The following is a 23559-nucleotide window of genomic DNA, read 5'->3' as shown; positions in this document are numbered from 1 at the left end:
ATTTTGGATTTCCCATTCTAAAGTAATTAGTTAGCAAAATGACATAAAGTAATTGTTTAACTATTTGTTTTATTCTCTAAAATAAGTTGAAGTAAGTTGCTTATTTTAAAGAAATTTAATAATATTAATTGTTAACAAATTTAATATTTCTATTGAGTTTTCTTAATTCTTATGATTTAGTACGGTTCTATATTTAGCAACAAATGGAGTAATATAGATATTTTAATCTTTATATATATTATTTTATTTTACTCTTTTTAAGAATTGCACATGATCTAAAATCTAAAATGACATTTTATAATGATACATAATGAGTAACAACTAAACCAAACCCACCATAAATCACGCCCTATTTTGTCAACATAGCCATCATATGACTCTCTAAGTCGTGCTCCACATAAACCCTTCTCATTGGTCCCTTGAATACAATTTTTCGATACCAAATTCACCAACATCCCCAAAACTCAAAAAGTAGTTAGATTAGGTAGTTTCTCACCTATTTCATCCAAGTTTTAAAAACATCAGCAACTAACAATTTCATTAATCTCCTCATCACAATGTCTTTCTGGCTCTCTAACTTCTTCCGTTTACACTTGACAACTCCGTGGCCTATATTCACCTATGCTACCACTTGGATAACGCTATTAACCTTAACGGTGGCAGTGGCATCAATCTCACCGCAAGTGACATTTGTTTCCGCCATATCTCCTTTCTCTTCGTTCTCTCAGAAGTGTAGAAGTGATGGATTCATTAGAATGCCATTGGACGTTGCGGGAGAAATCCTCTGCTTTCCTTCCAATTTCTTCGTGAAATCCAAGATTGATCTAATCGTTCCACCAATCTTTGCAGCGATTACTGTAGCAGCTTCTACATGTGTGGTGAGAGCTGTAGGATTGTTTGTGGAACCATGATCTTTTTGGGGCTTTCTTAAACAATGAAATTAGTAATATAGTATGTATTATTATAAATAGATTACAAAATTATAAGTAGATTTCGAAGTTCTCATTGTTGAAATAGCTCTTTTGTTTGTTCTTTTCTTTTTGAGCTTTTCTCATTAGGATACATATCTTAAGTCTTTGATTGACACGCATAAATTTATAAATCCACGAGATACTTGAAGTTAATATACTTATGTTAAAAAATAATATATAGTGATCATCATAACAGTGAATATTTAATTGTAAACGACCGGGTATCACCCTTCTTGTGTGGGCTTGGCCCTAGTTGTTGTCTCTGTCTTGGCCGAGCCATAGCCTATAGTAGATCGGTATTGTTGTAGTTTAGTTTGTAAGTTTTGAATGAAATTGGTATTTTCAATCTTTGATTTAAAGTGAGGCATAAATGCATATCTAAATTATAGTTGAATAATTTCTAAGATTTCACTAAGAGCCTTATACTCGTGATACAACTTTGTGACACTGTTTTTGTTCTTTCTACTAAAAAACAATTGTCATTCATTCAAGTGAGTAGAAATTACATCGATTAAGAACAATACAATTTAAATTTGTTAAAAAAAAAAAAAAAAAAAAAAAAAAAAAAAAAAAAAAAAAAAAAAAAAAAAAAAAAATATGCGAACGAACTTACAATATTTATGTTAATAACATAAAACAATAAAAATGTCTACAAATATGACAAAATTCAACGTGAACACACATCTCTTATGAGCTATAATATTGACAACGTCAAAATCATTGATTGAATATAGATTGGATTGAAGTCAATTTGTCAATATAAATTAAAGAACACAGCACCGCAGACAGACGAGATATCAAAAAACGTTGCACAAAAACGACAAACAACACAATATCGTGCTCATACGATGAATTTGCTGACAAAACCCACAACAAAAACTAAATATATGTGAAACACACTTATTTAAATAAAACGAGAAAAACAAAAATGAGTAAGAGGTGTGATTTCGGACAAAGAAATGACTTTAAACCTCTCATTTTCAACGAATGAAGAAAATGAGTTAAGAAGAAGAATGAAAATAGTGGGACGGCAATTATCCTATTCGAGAGGATTAAGGAAAAATAGTTGTGACCTTTTTTTATTCGAAAAGTAATGATTTAAAAAGTAAAGTGAAAATATAGGAAATTGTGGTCTAAATAAAAATTTTAAAAATAAAAAGATCATAATTCAAAATACATAAATAATAAATCAAACAAAAATAAATTAAAACTTCGAATGTCACATATGTCTTATAGCTGATTCTACTATTCCAAAGTAAAATAACTCAGAGTCAACCAACATGGTGGTACAACATAATGCCTAAAATTATCTACTATGCTAAAAGTGTGTTGATTACTCATTAGCTTCTTCATCAATACCATCTTCTTCAGCTAATGTGTTCATCAACCTACACAAACGATGTGCAAGCAGATAAACAAGCGAAAATGAGTCATCATAATCAAAAGCGTGAAATGAATAAAGTATGATAATTCTATCTACTATCACAATAACAATAAGCATATAACAAGACAAACACAATATCAATAATGTGTGATAATACAACATACAACCTAATAATCATCTATTTCACGATAAGAACCGAATAACTTTAGATTAATATAATTAGAGAAAGAGAAATACGGCCTTACAAAAAAAAAATCATAAGCAAACTGACTACAACTTGAAAACTAATATGGTGTAACACAAGTGCTCGATACTTAAATTATTTATCCACTTGGTCAGAGGTTTGATCCTCGATCGATCTGTGTATATGAAAAAATATATGTTAGAAAGGATCAACCACTTATGGTTTTGATTTAAAAATCCTTCAACTAAAAAAATTTAATATTTTATTTTTATTCATTCCATTTTAAGTGCATACTTATTAAAATAATTTACTATCTTATATATGTATGTCATTAATGAATGTAAAATATTTCCCGAACTTTATAATTTTCTCAATATAAAACCTTTTTTTACATAACGTTGAAAAATCAAACTAAAGAAAACTTTTTAATTGAACTTTTATCACCTTAATTATTATTTCAAATCATTCTTCTTTCTATCACCCTAATATTATCCTCCGTTTCTTAAATAAATTAAATAACATCATCCTTCAATTTTAATAAGTGAAAACAGAAGTAGGAGACGTAGACACATAACTATTTAATGTCTATACAATATATATCATCGATGGGTCCATAGCTCAGTGGTAGAGCATTTGACTGCAGATCAAGAGGTCACCGGTTCGAACCCGGTTGGGCCCTTTTTAATTTCTATTTTTTGTCATCTAGTTTAGCTCATCTCAATTCTCATGTTAGCCTAGCCATCGCAAACAAAGACTCCAATTCAACACCATATATATTTTTCTGAGTCACAGTTCAACACCGTGTCACTTCATATCTAACTCGGAAATCATATCACAAAATTCCATGACAAAAACATTTGTATTAAAAACTTAATCAAACAACCTCATGGCATACATCTTATTCTTATGGATTTAGTTACGAGCAACATTTTTTAGATGTTATGCAAAATAAGTTTGAATGATATTGTATTTTTACATGAATAAAATTCTAAAGTGATAACTGAAAAAAATACAAATACATAATTACTTTTCAAGATTAATGAAGACAGCCAATTTGCCAAATTTCTCTAAAAAAAATCAAATGTTGGTAAAGTTGTTTCATTGATACTAAAATTTCTCTAAGAAAAACTATTTATTTTAGGCTAAATTAATCTTGAATTCCTTAACACATAATTATATTTTTTTATCTGTTTCAGTCCTTTAACTGTATATATCAATTACTTAAGATGATCATTTCGGTTAAAAAAAAATTAAGTTTTGTTATCTTCTTCATTTCATTTATTTTTAAACTCATACATTTATGATATCGTTCAATCTAAAAACTCATAAATTTATGATCTTATTCAAACTAAAAACTTATCAAATTTATTATCTTCAAACTCCTAATTTACAAATTCAATTTTATAACCTTTCAAATTTACAAAAATAAAAAATTTCTCAAACTCATATTTTTCCAAATAGATACTTTCTAAAAGTATGTAAAATTGTATTTCCATCAATTAGTTAAGATCCTCAATCTACAATCGTCTTACTCTTAACCTTTAAAAAAATTCTTAATCTTAAAAATCACTTCTTTAAAAAAAAATTTCTTAATTTATACATAAAAACCATAATCTTTAGGTAAAAGAGAAATTGATAAATAAATAAATAAATAAAAACAAAGAGATCAATACCAAATGAATCAAAAACAATATTTGAAACAACTTTGGTTAAAATTGTTGAGATTAGATTAAAAAAAAATTAATATGAACAAAAAAATTTGGGTTTATCTAATTCTCAAGAAATATAAATTGGATTCTAATCCAGTTGTCTTTTGTTTGAAAGAGAAATAGAACGATTGATTTAAGAAAAAGTGAAGAGAGAATAAAAAAAAGGCTAAATTACATTCGTGGTCCTTTAACTTAATTTCAGGTAACGTTTTAGTCCTTTATCTTTTTTTTTTTTTTTTCCCGACTTGGTCCTTTATTTTAATTTTAAGTGACAATTTGATATTTTATGTTTTAAAATTTCAACAATGATATCCTTTTTTATACAAAAATTCAAAAAAAAATTCAATCAAAACTCATAAAATTAATTATATTCTTCAATATAATACAAATTTCATCAAATTCGTAACGCAAATCTTCAAATAAACTCATATTTTCATACTTTATTTTATATTTTTAGGAATAAAGGACTAAATCGGAAAAAAAAAGATAAAGGACTAAAACATTACCTGAAATTAAGTTAAAGGACCACATGTGTAATTTAGTCTAAAAAAAAATAGTACTTGAAAGTGGAGGGAAGATTTGAATTTGGGATTTTTATTTTTATTTTTTTGAGTTTGAAATATTATGAATTTGAATTTCTAATTTATGAATTATATGAGTTTTTAAATTAAAGAAAATTATAAAAATGTGAGTTTATGATTTTGAAGGTGTGTGAGATGACAAATCTTAAATTTTTTTTGTTAAAAATTAACTTAAAAAATCAATTTAACTAATAGAAATATAGTTAAAAGAATTAAAATTAAATAAAAAATAATTCAAGAATTAAAATTAAATAAAAAATAATTCAAGAATTAAAATTAAATTAAATTAAATTAAAAAATTAAAATTAAAAATTAAAAAGACTAATTTAACATTTATTATTATATATTGTTTATTACCAGTTTATAAATGAATGACATGTATTCCCTGTATATTGAATGAAATATAAATAAAAATAATTTAGATTAAGGTTACACTTGATCGCAATATCAAGCACTGAAGTGAGTATTGGAGTTTAAAGTGTGTGAATTTTGGACGGCTGAGCTTCTTAGAAACATAAATCTTCCAGTCAAGTATGAAACACAGTGAATCAGACATTCATTCGCAAAGCAGCTCATTGGCACACATGTTCCAGTTCAGGACCAACTTGCTCACTCTTTCAAGCTCTTAGGGTCAAACTTAAACTTAAGGTGTTTCTTACTAAACAACCACATTAACTTTGAGCAGGTATCAATATCAATATCATCAGTATCAATATATATGAACATAAGTGAGTTGGCGGTCAGATAAATTTTAATGGAAAAAAGAGAGAAGAGAGGAGATGAGATAAATAGACATATGTTTGGTTTAAAAAAAAAAAAAGATGATATTCTTTTAAATAGTTTTGTATTTGATTTAAAGAATAAAAAAAAATTATTTACAAGGTGTTTTGGTCTATTTTTTATTTATTTAACGGTCTCCTATTCTTTTAAAAAGTGAACAAAATACGATATTTTAAAAATATTTTTAGACACTTTCTCTTCCTTTCAAAACCTCAAACTAAATACACCTTTATAAATGTGTATAAATTGTATGCTCTACATAACACTCATTAATAAATTTGAATGTGAAATCGTCATTACACCCGTATATATTTGTGCCGATTAGATAATCTAATTCTCAAACAGATTTTTATTTAAAAAATAACAAAAATTACTAAACTTGATATATCATCTCGATCGAAGACTAGTTCGAATGCAGTAGTCGGTGACTACGTAGTCTTGGATCCCCATTTAATTAAATAACAATTATATTGCTTTACACTTCACAAAACCACAATATGATTAAATTGGGCAGTGTGATGTGTTTTTTGTTACTAAGCTAACTAAAACAGAGAGCTATCATTAAATTAAGCCACTTAAAAACACAAAAAGGTTTCAATTAAAATAAGTCCAAGTACTTTCAACTGATTTAAAATAAGCCACTTCTTTGTAGGCAATATTTTATTTTTTTAATCAATATATAGTCAAGTTATTATTTATCTTAACCAGTAAATCGATCCATTAAAATTACTATTTCAATAAACAATAGTATTGTCTTTAAAATGAATAAGTAAATAGAAAATGCAATATATATTGTTAATATAAAATAATTTACATTAAAAATAAATAAAAACTATTAATTTTTATTTAGTTTGTAAAACTATTGATTTTATCCTCCTACTTAATAATTATAACCATCGTAATTAAAAAACCACATAATGAATAATTTGAGATTGACTATTAAATATTATTTTTATTTGGACGTAGCATATAAAATTCAAAATAAAAAATAATAATATAATATTTTTGACACCGACAAATAATAATACAAAGTCATTAAACATATAAATAAATAAATAAATAAGAATTGAAAATATATAGACTTTAAAATGAATGAAAAATAAATCTAATAAAATCTTATCATTTTGTGACATTATACCACTTTTTATAAAAATATTTTAAAATAAAAAATATGACATGAAATAATATTGTTTATCCTTAGATAACAATGTATATTAAATTGCTAGTCTATACACATTAATATGATTTAATAAATCTATTTGATGACAATAGATTCTTTTATTTAAAAAAAACAGGAAAATGTATTTAAAAATAAAAATGAGAAATGGGATAGTTGAAATTAAAATACAATCTCTTTATACTTTATTGGCGTGAGAGAATTTGCTTAAAAATGAAAAATGAAAAATAAAAAAGGAAGAACAGAGAAAGAAGTAGGGAACAGAGAGCGGTCCAAGTCAGCAAGCAACAATCCCTTCCATTTTAACGGTGTCGGTCATTCATTCACCTCTCCAACCTCCCTTTTCTTTTCTATCCATTTCCCATTCCCAAACACAAAACTCATTCTTATTCTCTCTTTTTTCCATTCTATTCATTAATTAACCATAAACCACATCTCCATAATATTAATATTAATTAAATTGCTTAATGGCGGCGTCACGGCGGCTCCGTGAGCTTCAATCCGAAGCATTAAACAAGATCTGCGTCGACTGTTCCCAAAAGAATCCACAATGGGCCTCCGTTTCCTACGGAGTCTTCATGTGTTTGGAATGCTCCGGCAAACACCGTGGCCTCGGCGTTCATATCTCATTCGTCCGATCTGTTACAATGGATTCATGGTCTGAACTCCAGATCAAGAAAATGGAATCCGGAGGTAACCGAAACCTAAATTCCTTCCTCGCTCAATATGGAATCCCTAAGGAAACCGATATTATAACTAAGTATAATTCAAATGCTGCTTCTATCTACCGCGATCGGATTCAAGCCATTGCTGAAGGACGTTCGTGGCGGGACCCACCGGTTGTTAAGGAAAATGCGAATACTCGCTCTGGAAAGGGGAAGCCGCCTCTGGCTTCGTCGAACGGTGCTGGTTGGGATGATAATTGGGATAATGATGATAGTTATGGATCTCGCGGTGATATTAGGAGGAATCAGTCTACTGGCGATGTTATGGGATTCGTTGGTGGAGGAATTTCGCCGTCGAGGTCGAAATCGACGGAGGATATTTACACCAGGACGCAATTGGAGGCTTCTGCTGCTAATAAGGAAGGATTCTTCGCAAAGAAGATGGCGGAGAATGAATCGAGACCGGATGGGATTCCGCCGTCACAGGGTGGGAAGTATGTTGGATTTGGATCTAGTCCTGCTCCTTCACAGAGAGGATCTCCTCAAAGCGATTATTTATCTGTCGTTTCTGAGGTTAAACTTTTGAATCTCCCTTTTTGTTTTTGGTTTTTTTGTTTGGGAAAAGTGATTTATTGCTTGTTGAGACATGTTTCTCTATTGTGTGTGTTTTCAGGGAATTGGAAAATTATCGATGGTTGCTCAGTCTGCCACCAAGGAGATAACTGCCAAGGTAATTTGCATAATTAATTTATTCTTTGTGAATTGTGGTCCTACTTTTTCTATAAAAACTATTACATGTTTTGTGTTTGCTTTATTTTGCTTAGCTCTAGTTTGAATGGATTGTTCCAGTTAAGGATCAAATAAGGTACTCCCGATTGATTTGCATTTAACTAAGTTAGGGATTGAATTCGGTACTTCCGATCAATTTGCCTTTGACGGAAGCCTTTTAACAATTTGAGTCCAACCACTTGGTTCATTTTATTATAGATATATGTTACCCTGCCACTTTTGGATGCTAATGCTTAGGTCTAATGCAGTTTAACATAGTTTATCTTTGAAGGCCACTCTATCCTTTCTCTATTAGCCGCAAATGAGGTGTCTGAATAAATTGATATGCAATATAACTTCTATGCCTCCTTTGAGTTTTTCCTTGTTTTGGAGGATGGAGAACAATGAGGAACAAAGGTTATACTGATTTTTGGCTTAATTTAATATTTATGAGAGCATAAAACAACTTCCAAACTGGTTATCATGGATATTTTTGCTGGTCGTTTGTCAATCTTATCGGTAATTGAATTCTATTTTTATGTTAGGTAATGTATTTTATATTGCAACATGTTACAATTAGTGACATTAAATTATGTCAATATCGTGTAAAATGACCTGCAGCATGCTTCTGAAAGTTGAAGTAACTATTGGTAAATGATATTAAACTCAATCAATTGAAACGGAGATAATGGTAATGTTGTTGTGACCCTTCGTGCTTTGTAAAGCCACTTGTAAGTATAGTTGCACCAAGTTTTAGATTTGAAAATGGAAAACTGTCTTGCCTAATATGAAGTCAGATTTTGTCTGTCTTCATGTTGCACCTAGTTTGGTCAATAGCTTGCTTGAACTGAACTGGGGATGAAATTTGTTGTGATAACTATGGAACAGCAGGTTGGAAATTTGGACTTAAAAGAGTGTATTGGAATGCTCTTGTTTGTAATTGGGTGTCAGATTTGCTAATACTAACTAGATATGCATTGTTGGAAATGATAAATAGCTCTTTCTGCCTTGCCAAATAGCCTCCTGAAATAGTGAAATGTTATTTTGTTGAGGGTTTTCACTTCTCACAATATCATTCATTGTTATTTTTGTTCGGGGATATGGACCGGGAAGATATGGAGCTTTTAGGCATATCTTTTTAGGCCAAGGAATTGTGTATATTTTGAAATCTCATTCTATGGTGTTTTTCCTTTCATATGGAATTTTATTGTTTATCACACTTCTTCCAGAAATTTCATTGTTGGCCATTGGTAGTTATTCTTCTCCTGATTGATTGTATTGTTCCTTTCAGGTAAAGGACGGCGGTTATGATCACAAGGTCAATGAAACTGTCACTATTGTCACTCAGAAGACATCAGAGATTGGACAAAGGACATGGGGTATAATGAAAGGGGTCATGGCATTGGCCTCACAAAAGGTTGAGGAGTACACCAGAGATTACCCGCCGAATGGGAATTCTGATAACTGGCAACAAAATCAAAATGATAGACATGATTTCAATCAAGAGAATAAAGGCTGGAATTCTTCTACCAGAGAAGGACAACCTTCATCAAGTGGACAAACTAATACTTATCAGTCAAGCTCTTGGGATGATTGGGACAGCAAAGATACAAGGAAGGAAGTTCCAGCTAAAGGATCAGCTCCTCATAAGAATGATGATTGGGCTGGCTGGGATGATGCCAAAGATGATGATGAATTTGATAATAAATCTTTTGGTCATAATGGGACTTCAGGTTCTGGCTGGACAGGAGGAGGCTTTGTCTAAGGTTTGTAAATTATGCAATGCTGAACTGATTAAAAAATCTCATTTATTTAAATGGCTTGTACTTGAAAGCATGTCCACTAATTTTTTATCCATGTTTGGTTTTTTATTTTTCCAGTTTGCATTTTGATTGTTACTTCTGTTCTAGCTCTCATTTTTAGTACCCACCTTTCAACTAAATTGTGTCTTGACATCATTCTTGAATCAGGTCTCGGCCTATATTTTTCGGTGTCAATTTTGTCCTAATTGACAGAAATACGGTAGCTTTCAGACTGGTGGCATACATGCTAAGCAGGGGTGTCATTTAACATGGTAACGTGACCAGACTGTCAACTATAGGTATGTTTGTCACTAGTAAAATCAGCCTCCATATGTGCAGGAAGAATTAATTCTTTGAGGCTATTGTATTGTATGTAAGTCTTTATTTTTAATTGTTCTCCCATGCCTCCTTCCCATATATGTAATTTTTTCATTTTGCTGTAATTTTTTTTTTGGGAACTTCTGTATGGTTGGAAACGAAGTTTTCCATTAAAAGTTCCAAAGCAAAGGGGGCAAATTGCTCAAATTTACAATAACCTGGAAGTGTGATGAAATATTATTGTGACATGAAAATTTAATGATTGTTTTAAATCTGTAGCTTTGACATATTCATAGTTTTGGTTGGGTCATTATTTTAATGATTGTTCTCGCATGCCTCCTTCCCTTATGCCTCCTTGCATCCTTATTTTATTTCACATAATTTGTTGTTGTCCTTCGTGTCAATCACTATTCTGGCGAGCAAGATCAATTTTGTGTGTAAAGCTAAACCATTAAGACCAATTTTGAGTCATCTGCAGTTAATGGCATTTTGTGTGCAATTTTGAACCATTAAGATCAATTTTGTGTGTAGAGCTAGACCATTAAGACCATTAAGTCCCCATCAATCACCATTCGCCAACTACTGCTTCAGGTCTAGATTGGATCAAAAGTATACATCTGCACAGCAAATAAAACATTTTTTTTTTAATGTGTACTTCCAAAGTGATTTTGGAAGAGAGAAAAATAGCTAACCAAAACTTGTTTTATCTTCCAAGACCATAAAAACATCGTCCCTCTACAGTACACATGCTGAAGCCAAACTTTTTGTTTTACTACAAAGTATAAATAATGAGCTAGCACGTTCACACAACAAACCCATAAAATGAAAAATTCATGACATTTCTTTTATTCTTTTAGACATCATATATCTCGATGGATAGTTTTTGTGAATAAGTTCAGTATACAGTTCACATAAAATTAGACAGCATAACCAATTCGCACATTGTACAACTCAACGTAAAGAAAAATATTTATTTTTATTTCATTCAAGATGCTCCCAGTGGTATTATCAGCCCACCAAAATTAAAGGATAATTACATATTTACTTGATAAACACAACTTCATTATAGAGAAAGGAACTGTTTTTGTTTTGAAGTTTCTCTCTTTTGCATGATATAGTGGTAGTATTGCTTTAGGGATGTCTAGTCTCCTGTGTAACAAAATGATTAAAAATAGGTAACTAAACTGCATTATCGTTTGCTATGGTGATCTCGTGCCTGTTAGATGATACTTCAGCAATGTTTTCATCATGCACCTTAACCTTGTACATTGGTGAATCCTCTGTCAATGCCACGTCATGTTGTTGAATAACAAGCACTGATGACACCATTTTGTGTCCTATTGAGGATGTTAGAATGTCTCCTATGGGACCTAACTCTGCATGTTCTGCTTCCCTGTCTGCTAGCTCTGCCACCATAGTCGAAGGAAACCGACCCTTTCCAACAATTATGAGATCGTAGTCCCCGCTTTCTCCTATAGCTATTACCTCCTCCACAACGTTGCCACTACCCTTTTCAATATATTTCACTGTTTCACCACACTTGCTTCGAAGTTTCTCCATTGCCTTTTCATCCAACTCCTGAAATTAATTAATAGCAATGTTTATGAAAAAAAATATTCATATTGTACTTGTGCATATATGACAAGGCACAGGTATCCAAGTTTATTCATTTGAAAAAAAAGAATAAGAGAGAACCCTCTAAAATAAGTAAGTATATACAATGCGCAAAAATAAAACAAAGTTAGGTTAAACATGTTTTGTCCCAAAATATGGCAATATTTCGTTTTTGGTCTATTTATGAAAATGTGTCGATTTAATTAATCCTCCTAGCTAATCTCCTCATTCAAATAGTCTGTTTAAGAATTTAGGTATTTAATTATTTTGTTGCTAAAATTTTCAAAATGGAAAAACCAAAATGACAAAACAATTGCCCTTAATTCATATGCATTATCAGTTAAATAAAAATTTACACATACATCTAATTGTATGATAATTGTTGAGATATTATTTTAAGAACCAAGATAACAAAAAAAACATAATGAGATATATTTAAATGCACATGTAAACCTTTTTTAAGGGTATATCAATAAAAAAATTAAAAAATGGACATCAAAAGCAAAAAATCAGCATATTCATAATTGAGTTAGTAAGTGTTTTTGGAGCATTACCTGTTCTTTTTGTCGGTTTATTTTTGCGATGGAGAAACTATAATTTTCCTCTGTGCTTTTGTTAGGCGATTGACGTAAAACAAAGTTATTAGCAGTCAACCCACCATCTTGCTCAACAAACCTCACAACTGTCACTGCAACTGCCGGATGCTCAGCCATTTGCTTCCCCAACTCTAAAGCCTCACGATCATCAGGCCCACTAAAAAATACAATACATATCCGTTGGCCCACAGTTCCATCTTGGCCCAAATTCTTCGACCCAAACCCATATCCTCTATCAACAAGCACGCCAACAGAACAAGGAGCATTCTTAAGCACCCTTTGGTTCACAGCTCTCCACTCATGCCCAGCATTTTCCAACACCTCATGCCCCTCATTTTCATTTTCATCATCAACTTCCATTCTCCAATGTTTGTGGAAGGGCAAAATGATCATTGTCACTCTCTTTTCCTCCGCCACGTGGCATATATCCTCGTGCATTGTGGATAGAGAAGATATTGCCGTAGTGGACTGGACTATGACTCGGCCCAATTGACTATAGCCCTGAAAAGCCCCAGCAAGACGGTTATACCATTGGTCACGGTTGAACCGGTTGAAGAAAGGAAAACCGTTTTTGCAAGCGCGTTGAACCATTATGATTGAAGATGAACGTTCGGTGAGCTCAACAAGGTGCATGATAAAGACTTTGAGGAGGGAAGTTTTTGTGCTACGAGTTGATTCAATGAGGTTGATGATTGAGGGAATGTTGCTTGGACCGTGGATACAAGCTAGGACACGAAGCTGATCCACAACGTTTTTATCTTTAGAATGTGTTGACATATCACCTAGCTTGCGGATAGTTTTTGCCGCGATGCCACGAGCTGGTTTATAGATTGCCATTACAAGTGGGGTTGTTATGAAGGTTGTGAACAGAGCCATGAGTACCAAGATTGCAAATATTTCGTCATTCAAAACCTATAATTAAATTTATAACATTGATCATATATTCTATTTAGGACACATTTTGTAATTAAATTACTCGTTCATATAATTTTAGGACACATTATGTAAATGAAAATGTCATAACCATGGATTTAGATTTAGGGTCCTCACTGGGTGTAGTCGGTCACATCTCAACCCATTATATATGGTCCAAATTATAGCTTATATTGAAGTTAAAATTTGAATAATTCATGTTATTCAATGATTTTGAAATAGTTGATTGCACAGACAATTCAAATCTCATAACTTTTAGGATAATCTGAATACTCTTCTATTTTTATTTTTAGAATGATTTGTTTAAGTATTACCATGTACTGCCTCTTTTCAAAAAAAGGTAATGTATACGACATTAGATATATATTTCTATTATTTAATATCTTTCATTACTTTTGATGCGTCTACAACAAAAATTAGTCAAATTACCCAGCCAAAAGAGATAATCAACTCCTATTATATGGCCTAAGAAAGACAAATTGACAATATTAGATTGGGAAGACTTATCAAAAACAAAAGAAAAAGTATAGTATGAAATATTTTGGTGCCAATAGATTTTCATACTGTTTTTAACAACAAATAAATTATTTTCAGTTATTATAATGCATAATACATTACTAATACAAAATAGAATTAGTGAAATAATTAGTAAAAAAATAGTGATAGAAAACGAAAATTCCTCTTTGAGTATTTTCGTTATTAAGTTTAGAAAAGACAAGTTTCATAATTTTATTATCTTTAAATATCTATCACTAATTTAGTTTTCTTGGGAATGAATTATCGATATTTTTATTGTTTGGAACTCATTAGGAACTAAGTGAAACAAGAATAGAATCAAGATGACGCTGATTGCTGAATCTATAAGCTAGGCCAATTGAATGGCATTTCATTGCACATGTTAATACTTATGACAACCAGGAAGGTGGTGGGAATGAACTCATGATGCTGGCAGAGCCTAGACTTTTCTTTGCAATATATTACTTTTATGTGTACCATTTTTTTTTTACTTTTCTAGTAAATGTTTTCTCAAAAAAAAAAAAACTTTCTAGTAAATAGGATTCCAAAGTGAACACGCCATTCCCAAATGGAGTAAATTAAAAATCAGTAATTAACTGGATAGATCAATTCCTTAGCTTCCTAATTTATCACCGGCTTCGTCAAACGTGTTTCGTTTCTCTTTTAGAAAGCTAGCTCATAATGCATGCTATGATTTCAAAAAAAAAAAAAAAAAAAAAAAAAAGCATACACTAATTGGATGAAATTGCATATGAGCTAAATGCAGGATAAGCACGGAAAAGTAGAAAATATACTAAATAAGGCGACTACCAAAGTCTTCCTTCACGAGATTCATATTTATATGAAACAGACGCCACTATTATTATTACATAAGTAGTGGTCAGAAAAAAATAAATATACATGAAAATTAGTATCATGCAATTGGACTATAGTAATAGATATTTCCATCTAAGTATCTAATTAATCCCCTAACATTATTCAACACCGCAACAATTTTTTTTTAAAGATGAATGATGTTAAAGAAAGTCAATCTTGTATGATTTTTTTTTATCATTAATCATATGTAAACAAAATTAGTTTAGTTGTTAAAATTAAATTTTTAATTAAATAAATTTTTATTAATTTTTAAAATATTCATGTGTATCGTTAACTATCTATCTTTGTCGTGTTAATTTTAAAATATAAAAAAAAATTCGTCTAAACTCAATATCAATTTAGTTGTATTTTTATATTTGAACGAAAGTTTCTTTTTATTAGAAAAAGAAAAAAAAAAGCTTATTCAACATGGCTAAGTCATAACATCAGTCAAACATTGAGATAGCAAAAACATTTTTGGTTGATGAATCACCATATTTCCCAATCACTTATATCATTAAAATTTTGAATAAATAAAATATTCACACAAAACCGTCAATCACACCGACATTATTTTCCCAATCATATCCATAAAGTATTTAAACTAACATAAACCATACCAAGTCAAAGAAGATGCATATGAAACAAATTTAACTTTGCACACTTCATTCAACTTTTCATGTGGACACGTTCAAGTAATGTTTGAAGTACTTTATAGAACTCTCAAGCCGACCCAATCACCCAACCAAATCAATACACACTAAAACACCAACCACGTGTCTCACTTTCCTTAATTAACCCAAAGCTCTAGAGCATCTCCAACCACTACGTGCATATCATAGTTATTTAAAATTCAATCGAGTTAAGGTGTTATCAGAATTCTCTAACAGAAAAATGATATTTTTATAATTTAATAATAATAAAATTATAACCGTAATTTTTTATTAATTTATTAATAATGATAAATTTATAATTATTTTTTTTATTAATAATTTATAATTGTTGATTTCTTTTTAATTTATATTATATATTTAATATATATTATTTACTTTTATTATTTTTAATTATTTATATCATGTATTTAACATATAATTTTTATTATTGTTATAAAAATTTAAGTTTAATTTTATTATAAATTTTAATTAAAATGATGTATAATAATATTAATTGAAATATTTAAATTAATATTTTAAGTTATGATAAAATTAAATATAAATAAATATTAATATATACATTAAAGTTGTAAAATTTAATATAATTTTTTAAAAATCAAATCTTATTTAATGAGTTTCCCTTTGGAGATGTTATTAATTTCTCTTCACCTAGACCAAACAGTAACATATACTCCATTTTCCAGCATTACATTGTTTTTTCCTTGAAAACGTTGTAGTTGAATTTTCTTTTGAAAAATATACATATCATTATTTAATTGAGAACTTTTTTTATCGCTAATCCCACCTAAAGAATTGAGTTGACTAGTATCTTAATTATATTCTTCTTTGTCTGCATTGTTTTTCATCTTCAGAGCTCAAATTCAAGACTTCTTTTAGAAATTTGAATTACTCATATCAGCATACGTAAGCTTGAAAGTTAATTTGAAATTTCAAAATGACATTAAATAAAAATAAATTTTGTTTAAAAATTGACAAATTAAAAGAAATGGAGGGTGTGTTAAACTATATTTCTTCGGTTCCTTTTCAGATTTTGGTTCCTTAAGATTTTTTTCCCATTTATTATAGGTCGCTTTCAAATTTTGAAGTTACATTCAATATAATTATCAATAGTATTACTACACAAGTATTTTAATGAAGACGAAGTAAATGAGTGATAGACATTTTTTATGTATTAAAGTTATTTTTTTATTTGTGTACAAGTGTTTAAAATTGAGTGTACGGTATTTCATGATTTTATTAATTAAAGTTGTTTATTTTTTTTATTTTTTTTATTTCATATAAATAGAAACCTAATAATTAGGGGTGTTCAAAAAAACTAAAAACTGAACCAAACTGCTAAACTGAACCGAACCGAACCGAACTAGTTTTGAACTGAACTGATTTATAAAAATTGAGAACCGAACTGTTTTCGAATTGATTTTTTAAAGCAAGAACTGAACCAAACCGGTTTTTAGTTTAAAAAACCAAACGGGTTTTTAATTTGAAAAAACTGAACCGAACTGGTTTTTATTTCAAAAAACTTGAACCGAATTTGTTTTTTATAAGTAATTAGGGATAATTATGTAAAATTTGGTCTATATGAACAAAAAAACTAAGTAAAACCAGTTCGGTTCAGTTCAAAATAAAAATCTGGTTCACCATATTGTAAAACCGGTTCGGTTCATTTTTTCTAACTGAAAATCAGTTCGGTTCAATTTTCAAACGGTTCTAGTTCAGAACTGAACTTTGCCTACCCCTACTAATAATATTAGTATTTGTCAATTGAGATAAATTTTAAACATAAGACTCTTCGATTATTCATTTAGTATTATTCAGTCCATCTCAAAATTATTAACCGATTTTTTTTAAAAAAAATTGTCTTAATATAAATAACTCTTTCAATTTTCAAAACAATTTTTTTCAAGTATGTTTTTTAATGCATCATTTTCAATATAACATTTATGTTGTTTACACATTCGGGAAATAATCAAATTATTTAATTATTTGGGGAATTATTTTATATATATGCATAAATTTTCAATGAAGTTCATAACTAAAAAAATAATGCTACATTTGTAATAAAAAATGCAACAAATTTCATTGAAGTATTTAATGAGAAAAACGTAATAAATTAAGTAATTAAATGAATTACTGAGTGGAAAAAAGAAGCTGACCTTTTTCTCTTTTCCAATATTGAGTACGATGAGTTCGACGAGTCCTTTGGTGTTCATAAGTACGCCAAGTGTAAGAGACTCTCTAACGGGAATCATGCACATAATCGCAACCACGAAAGTCCCAAGAATCTTCCCAGCACAAGCTGTGGATATCCTCTTCCGCCACTAATTTTAGTCACATTAGTTTTCAACCCACTCGAAGCAAAGTAAAGTGGAAGTAACAAACCCAAAACAAAATCCTCTATTCTCTCTATCAACCTCTCCGCAAAATTCCCACTCTTCGGAATAGTCAACCCAAAAACAAATGCCCCGAATATTGAGTGAATCCCTATGAAGTCCGTTACGAATCCTGAAACCATTACACACGCTAGAGTCAAACATATATAAACTTCGTTAACGGCTTCATTTTCCGCTGAGCATCTTTGAGCCACGCGCTTCATTACCGGACTTATAACAACCATCATGAAAACAACGAAGCCGGCTCCTGATAGAAGAACCCAAACGGAAACCAGAGGGCTTTTACTGTCACCACCGTCAGCGCCATTTCCAGCTAATGCGATTGCTAAAGCGAGTAGAATCCACGCGGCTACGTCGTTGAATGCTGCTGCTGCCATCGCTGTTTCGCCCACGCGCGTTGTTAGGAGTTTGAGTTCAGCGAGGATTCTTGCCAGAACTGGAAATGCGGTTATTGAAAGCGCGACTCCCATGAAAACGAGAAATTGAGCGAATCCGACTTTATCGGCTCCATCGACGGTTTTGCGGAGGACGATTGCAACGCCGATGCCGGAGACGAATGGAAGGGAGATTCCGCAAGCTGCTATGCTGAATGCTCTTTTACCGCTACGGCGAATGGAATTGAGATCTAATTCGAGACCAACGAGGAAGAGGAAGAAGAGAAGACCAATGCTTGCAACGGATTCTAGCGTTGGTGTACTCCATGACGGAAATATGCGGTGCAAATAGCTTTTGTTCCTTCCAAGTGCTGATGGACCTAACAGAATTCCACCCTAAAATATATGCAAATGAAATATAATTTAATGTAAAGAGTATAAAAAGAAAAGAATAAATGAATGCAGTTATGTGTGATACATACGACAATCTCAGCAATGACTTTGGGTTGGCGGAGAGGTTTGAAGAGGAGAGCGAGGGAGCGGCTAACAAAGAGGACTACAGTGATTTGAACGATGAGGAGAGGGAAAGCGTAATCGAGGGGATTATCTCCTTGCCAAACTCCATTGGAGGATGTTTTGATAGAGGTTATGTTCACCGGCATTTTTTATCTCTGAAATTTTATGGTGGTTAATTATTAGTTTTTTTTGGAAACAAGAAACCTGAACCTAGCTGAAGGGGAAGTCACATTAAAGGAATGCTTGGTGCGAAATGCGAAAAGATGATGTTCGCAATTTATTGTTTATGAATGCATTGGATTTTTGGACTTTGGAGGGGACGCTTATTTATAGGGGAGAGAAATTTTGAATACACCTTGTCTCCCTACTCTTACGCGATTTTACATTTGAAAATTTATATATTTTGGTATCATGTATTCACTAAATATATTTAATACCACTAAATTTGATATTTTATATTTATTTTAAAATTATGTTTTTTATTATTTTAATTATAAAAATAATTTATTTAATTAATGAGCTCAAAATTCAATAGATAAACTTATCAAAACTTTTTATTTTGTCAATTTTGATATATACTAACTCTCAATTGAATATATCAATATTTTTAAAATATACTGTAATATATTAAATGATCAAAGATCGAGACAAAAAATAGTTTTATAAATATTTTAAAAAATAAATTATTCAAAAGAAGAATAAAAAAAATTAAATGTTGGACGCAGATAACATAAAAAATTTAAGATATAATTTTGACAATATTTTATTATAACCATCGATCCTACGTACTTGTACAATATTTTCTTTAAAAAAAATGTCAACAACCAAACAATTGGATCGATGATAGCCATTGTTGACATGACCCCAAACATATAGCCATGGTTGACGTTGAAAATGGTTACAAATTGTCAAAATAAGAAAATATGAATAATTCTCTTTATAGTTATATTATCGTCTAAGAATCTAACTTCCCTAACCTTATTATATAATAACCAGATGGCTTGAAATTTAGACAACACACACTGGTATAAATAATAAATGACCATTTTTGAACTTACACATAAACAGAAATAATTAAATATACATTTATGAACTTACACATAAATAGAAATAATTAAATATACACTAAATGTATGTTCTTCATGTTAATGTTGAATTTTTATCCACTGGTGGTCATTTTATTTAAGATGTGTCGTATATTAATTAAATGTGAGTATTTCTTTTAGTGGAGATATGAATCAATTATCACTACGTTGAGGGAGTCCTACTTGTTAGAACTAACATTCGTTGGTATAATTAAAAAAAATACAATACAAGGACTTTTCAATAGGTCATTCATCATAGTTCTACTCTCGTCCGAATAAACTTAATTGCAGAGTTTTAATAGAGTTCGATTGAACTAATTTTATCAAAATACACTACGCCAGAAATGACATTTAACAGCGCCCATTTTACAGCGCTTTCTAAACACAAGCGCTGTTGTAATTATATTTTAAAAATAACGGAACCTATTACAGCGCTTTTTATGTAAAGCGCTGTAAAACAAGCGCTGTAGTAGGTCATATAACGTTTGTGCATCACGTTATAAGGATTTTACAGCGCTTGTGAAAAAAGCGCTGTAAACGGAAGCGCTTTCGTAAATGTGTTACAGCGCTTTTTTCGCAAGCGCTGTAAAACACATGCGCTTTCATTGAATTTAACTACCTATTACAGCGCTTTTTTCACAAGCGCTGTAAAACACATCCGCTTTCATTGAATTTAACTACTTATTACAGCGCTTTTTTCACAAGCGCTGTAAAACACATGCGCTTTCATTGAATTTAACTACCTATTATAGCGCTTTTTTCACAAGCGCTGTAAAACACATGCGCTTTCATTGAATTTAACTACCTATTATAGCGCTTTTTTCACAAGCGCTGTAAAACACATGCGCTTTCATTGAATTTAACTACCTATTACAGCGCTTTTTTCACAAGCGCTGTAAAACACATCCGCTTTCATTGAATTTAACTACTTATTACAGCGCTTTTTTCACAAGCGCTGTAAAACACATCCGCTTTCATTGAATTTAACTACTTATTACAGCGCTTTTTTCACAAGCGCTGTAAAATACATCTTTCAAATAATTATATACGTTGGAAACCCTCATATCCTCTACATCTTTCAAATAATTATATACGTTGCGAACCCTAATATCCTCTACGTACTGTGCGGCCATCTACGTTGTCTAAGGTATTTTTTACACATGATCTGTTATGTTTTGAAATTGTCAAAAATTGTCAAAAACTCATACCACATGATCTGTTCTGTTTTGAAATTGTTAGTTGATATTGGTTTCTTTTTGAAACTTGTTGATATGTTTTGAAAGCTTATTATTTTTGTTACTGCATTTATATAGGTGGTATAATATGGATAGGAAATGGATTTCAGCCAATCGATTGTCAAAAGAGTATGAAATTGGAGTGAAGGAGTTTGTTGAGTTTGCAGTGAAGAATGCAAAAGATCCAAATAGAGTAGTTTGTCCTTGTTTAAAATGTTGTTTTGGAAAACGTGTTAGAGAAGATGAATTAGAAGGACATCTAGTATGTAATGGAATTGATCAAAGCTACACATGTTGGATAAGACATGGTGAGAAAAAAAAAGGAAACATTAATTTTGAGAATAGTTCTACATATGCTTCAACTGATTTCGATACAGATACATATGAGCCGGACCGAGTTGATGAGATTGCAAAAGCAGTTGAAGAAGATCTTCGAGATTGTCCTAAAATGTTTGAAAGTTTGTTGAGTGATGCAGAGAAAGAATTATATAATGGTTGTACTAAATTCACAAGACTGTCAGCGATATTAAAGTTGTACAACTTAAAAGCGAGTAATGGATGGTCTGATAAAAGCTTTACGGAATTATTAACACTCATAAAAGATATGTTGCCAGATGATAATGAACTTCCCAGTCGGACCTACGAGGCTAAACGGATTTTGTGTTCTATTGGAATGAGTTACGAAAGGATTCATGCGTGTCCTAACGATTGCATTTTATTTCGAAACGAATATGAACTACTTAAGGCGTGTCCGAAATGCAATGTCTCTCGATATAAGAAGAAAGAATCTACTCCAGCAAAAGTCGTGTGGTATTTTCCTATAATACCAAGATTTAGGCGCATGTATCGCAGTGAAGAAGATTCAAAACACTTGACATGGCATGCAGATGAAAGAATTAGAGATGGAATGTTTCGACACCCTGCAGATTCCCCACAATGGGCAAAAATTGATCACGAGTATCCTGAATTCGGGATAGAGTCAAGAAATCTAAGACTTGCACTTTCTACTGATGGAATGAATCCACATGGTCTTCAAAGCATCTCACATAGCACGTGGCCTGTGATTTTGGTAATATATAACCTACCTCCATGGTTATGTATGAAGCGTAAGTTTATGATGTTGTCTCTGTTAATTTCTGGACCCAAACAACCGGGGAATGATATCGACGTATACTTGACTCCTCTAATCGAAAATTTAAAAAGTATGTGGGAGACAGGTGTGGAAGTTTATGATGGGTATAAGAAAGAATGTTTCAATTTAAGGGTTATGTTGTTCGGCATAATTAATGATTTTCCAGCATATGGTAATTTATCAGGATATAGCATTAAAGGTCAGTGTGCATGTCCTATATGTGAAGAGAGTACAAATTGGATGCGGTTGAAACATTGTAAGAAGAATGTGTTTCTTGGACATCGTAGATTTTTACCTTATAGTCATCAGTATCGTGGGTGGAGAAATGCATTCAATGGAAAATCAGAGGAAGGTAAAGCTCCTTTAGCACCGACTGGATATCAAATACTTGAAAAAGTACAAGGTTTGACCAATAAATTTGGCAAACCTTTTGCGGGAGAGCTGGTGAAAACTGGGTGGAAGAAAAAGTCAATTTTCTTTGAATTGCCATATTGGAAGTCATTGTATGTAAGACATTTCCTCGATGTGATGCATATTGAAAAAAATGTATTTGAAAGTGTTATTGGTACGTTACTCAATGTTCCAGGAAAGTCTAAAGATGGCGTCAATGCAAGATTGGACTTGGTCGATATGGGAATAAGAAATGAACTGGCTCCAGTAAAGAAAGGAAATCGCACATATCTACCTCCAGCCGCTCATACTCTATCTAGAAAGGAAAAAATTGTTTTATGTAAATTTCTACACGAAGTTAAAGTTCCAGAAGGATACTCTTCGAACATTAAAAATTTGGTTTGTATGAAAGACCTCAAGTTAAAAGGTTTGAAGACCCATGATTGTCATATTATAATGGAGCATTTGCTACCAATAGGTATACGTTCCATTTTACCTGAAAAAGTTCGACTAGCCTTAACTAGATTATGTTTCTTCTTCAGGGAAATTTGTAGTAAAGTGATCGACCCTCAGAAATTACCGACATTGCAGAGGGAAATTGTTGTTACTTTGTGTGAGCTTGAAATGTATTTCCCACCATCGTTTTTTGATATAATGGTTCACCTTACTGTTCATCTGGTTAAGGAGACACAACTTTGTGGGCCAGCTTATATGAGATGGATGTATCCGATAGAACGATATATGAAAATATTAAAAGGGTACGTAAAAAGTAGAAGTCGACCAGAAGGTTGTATTGCTGAACGATACATTGTTGAAGAGGCTGCTGAATTTTGTACTGAATATCTGTCCAATGTTGAATCCATAGGGCTTCCCATGTCTCGTCATTCGGGAAGACTATCAGGAGAAGGGA

General features: G+C 31.2%; 4 protein-coding genes and 1 non-coding gene across 5 annotated transcripts; 4 read left to right on the top strand and 1 right to left on the bottom strand.

Moving 5' to 3' along the window:
• Positions 1–361: 361 nt before the first annotated feature.
• LOC101497166 (uncharacterized) lies at positions 362–1382 on the top strand. Its single transcript, XM_004493835.4, has one exon. The coding sequence runs from the start codon at positions 558–560 to the stop codon at positions 909–911; it is 354 nt and encodes a 117-aa protein (XP_004493892.1). The 5' UTR covers positions 362–557; the 3' UTR covers positions 912–1382.
• Positions 1383–3146: 1764 nt separating this feature from the next.
• TRNAC-GCA (transfer RNA cysteine (anticodon GCA)) lies at positions 3147–3218 on the top strand. Its single transcript has one exon. It is a non-coding gene; the product is annotated as a tRNA-Cys (tRNA).
• A 3787-nt stretch (positions 3219–7005) lies between these two features.
• LOC101496509 (probable ADP-ribosylation factor GTPase-activating protein AGD6) lies at positions 7006–10617 on the top strand. The gene is made up of 4 exons (XM_004493833.4): positions 7006–8024; positions 8125–8181; positions 9511–9985; positions 10190–10617. The coding sequence occupies exons 1-3, from the start codon at positions 7254–7256 to the stop codon at positions 9982–9984; spliced, it is 1302 nt and encodes a 433-aa protein (XP_004493890.1). The 5' UTR covers positions 7006–7253; the 3' UTR covers position 9985; positions 10190–10617.
• A 679-nt stretch (positions 10618–11296) lies between these two features.
• Positions 11297–19133, bottom strand: LOC101496180 (cation/H(+) antiporter 20). Its single transcript, XM_012713974.3, is given in 5 exon segments — positions 11297–11917; positions 12508–13461; positions 17681–17829; positions 17832–18687; positions 18774–19133. Coding segments are annotated over 5 exon segments (2538 nt in total). The 5' UTR covers positions 18954–19133; the 3' UTR covers positions 11297–11518.
• Positions 19134–20896: 1763 nt separating this feature from the next.
• LOC140919850 (uncharacterized) lies at positions 20897–23011 on the top strand. The gene is made up of 3 exons (XM_073366525.1): positions 20897–21039; positions 21206–22333; positions 23008–23011. The coding sequence occupies exons 2-3, from the start codon at positions 21216–21218 to the stop codon at positions 23009–23011; spliced, it is 1122 nt and encodes a 373-aa protein (XP_073222626.1). The 5' UTR covers positions 20897–21039; positions 21206–21215.
• The last annotated feature ends 548 nt before the right edge of the window (positions 23012–23559 follow it).

Source organism: Cicer arietinum, chromosome 3, assembly GCF_000331145.2.
Source record: "Cicer arietinum cultivar CDC Frontier isolate Library 1 chromosome 3, Cicar.CDCFrontier_v2.0, whole genome shotgun sequence".
NCBI classification, from domain to species: domain Eukaryota; kingdom Viridiplantae; phylum Streptophyta; class Magnoliopsida; order Fabales; family Fabaceae; genus Cicer; species Cicer arietinum.
The sequence above is the reverse complement of the archived record's forward strand: the minus strand, read 5'-3'. Positions and strand labels throughout refer to the sequence as shown.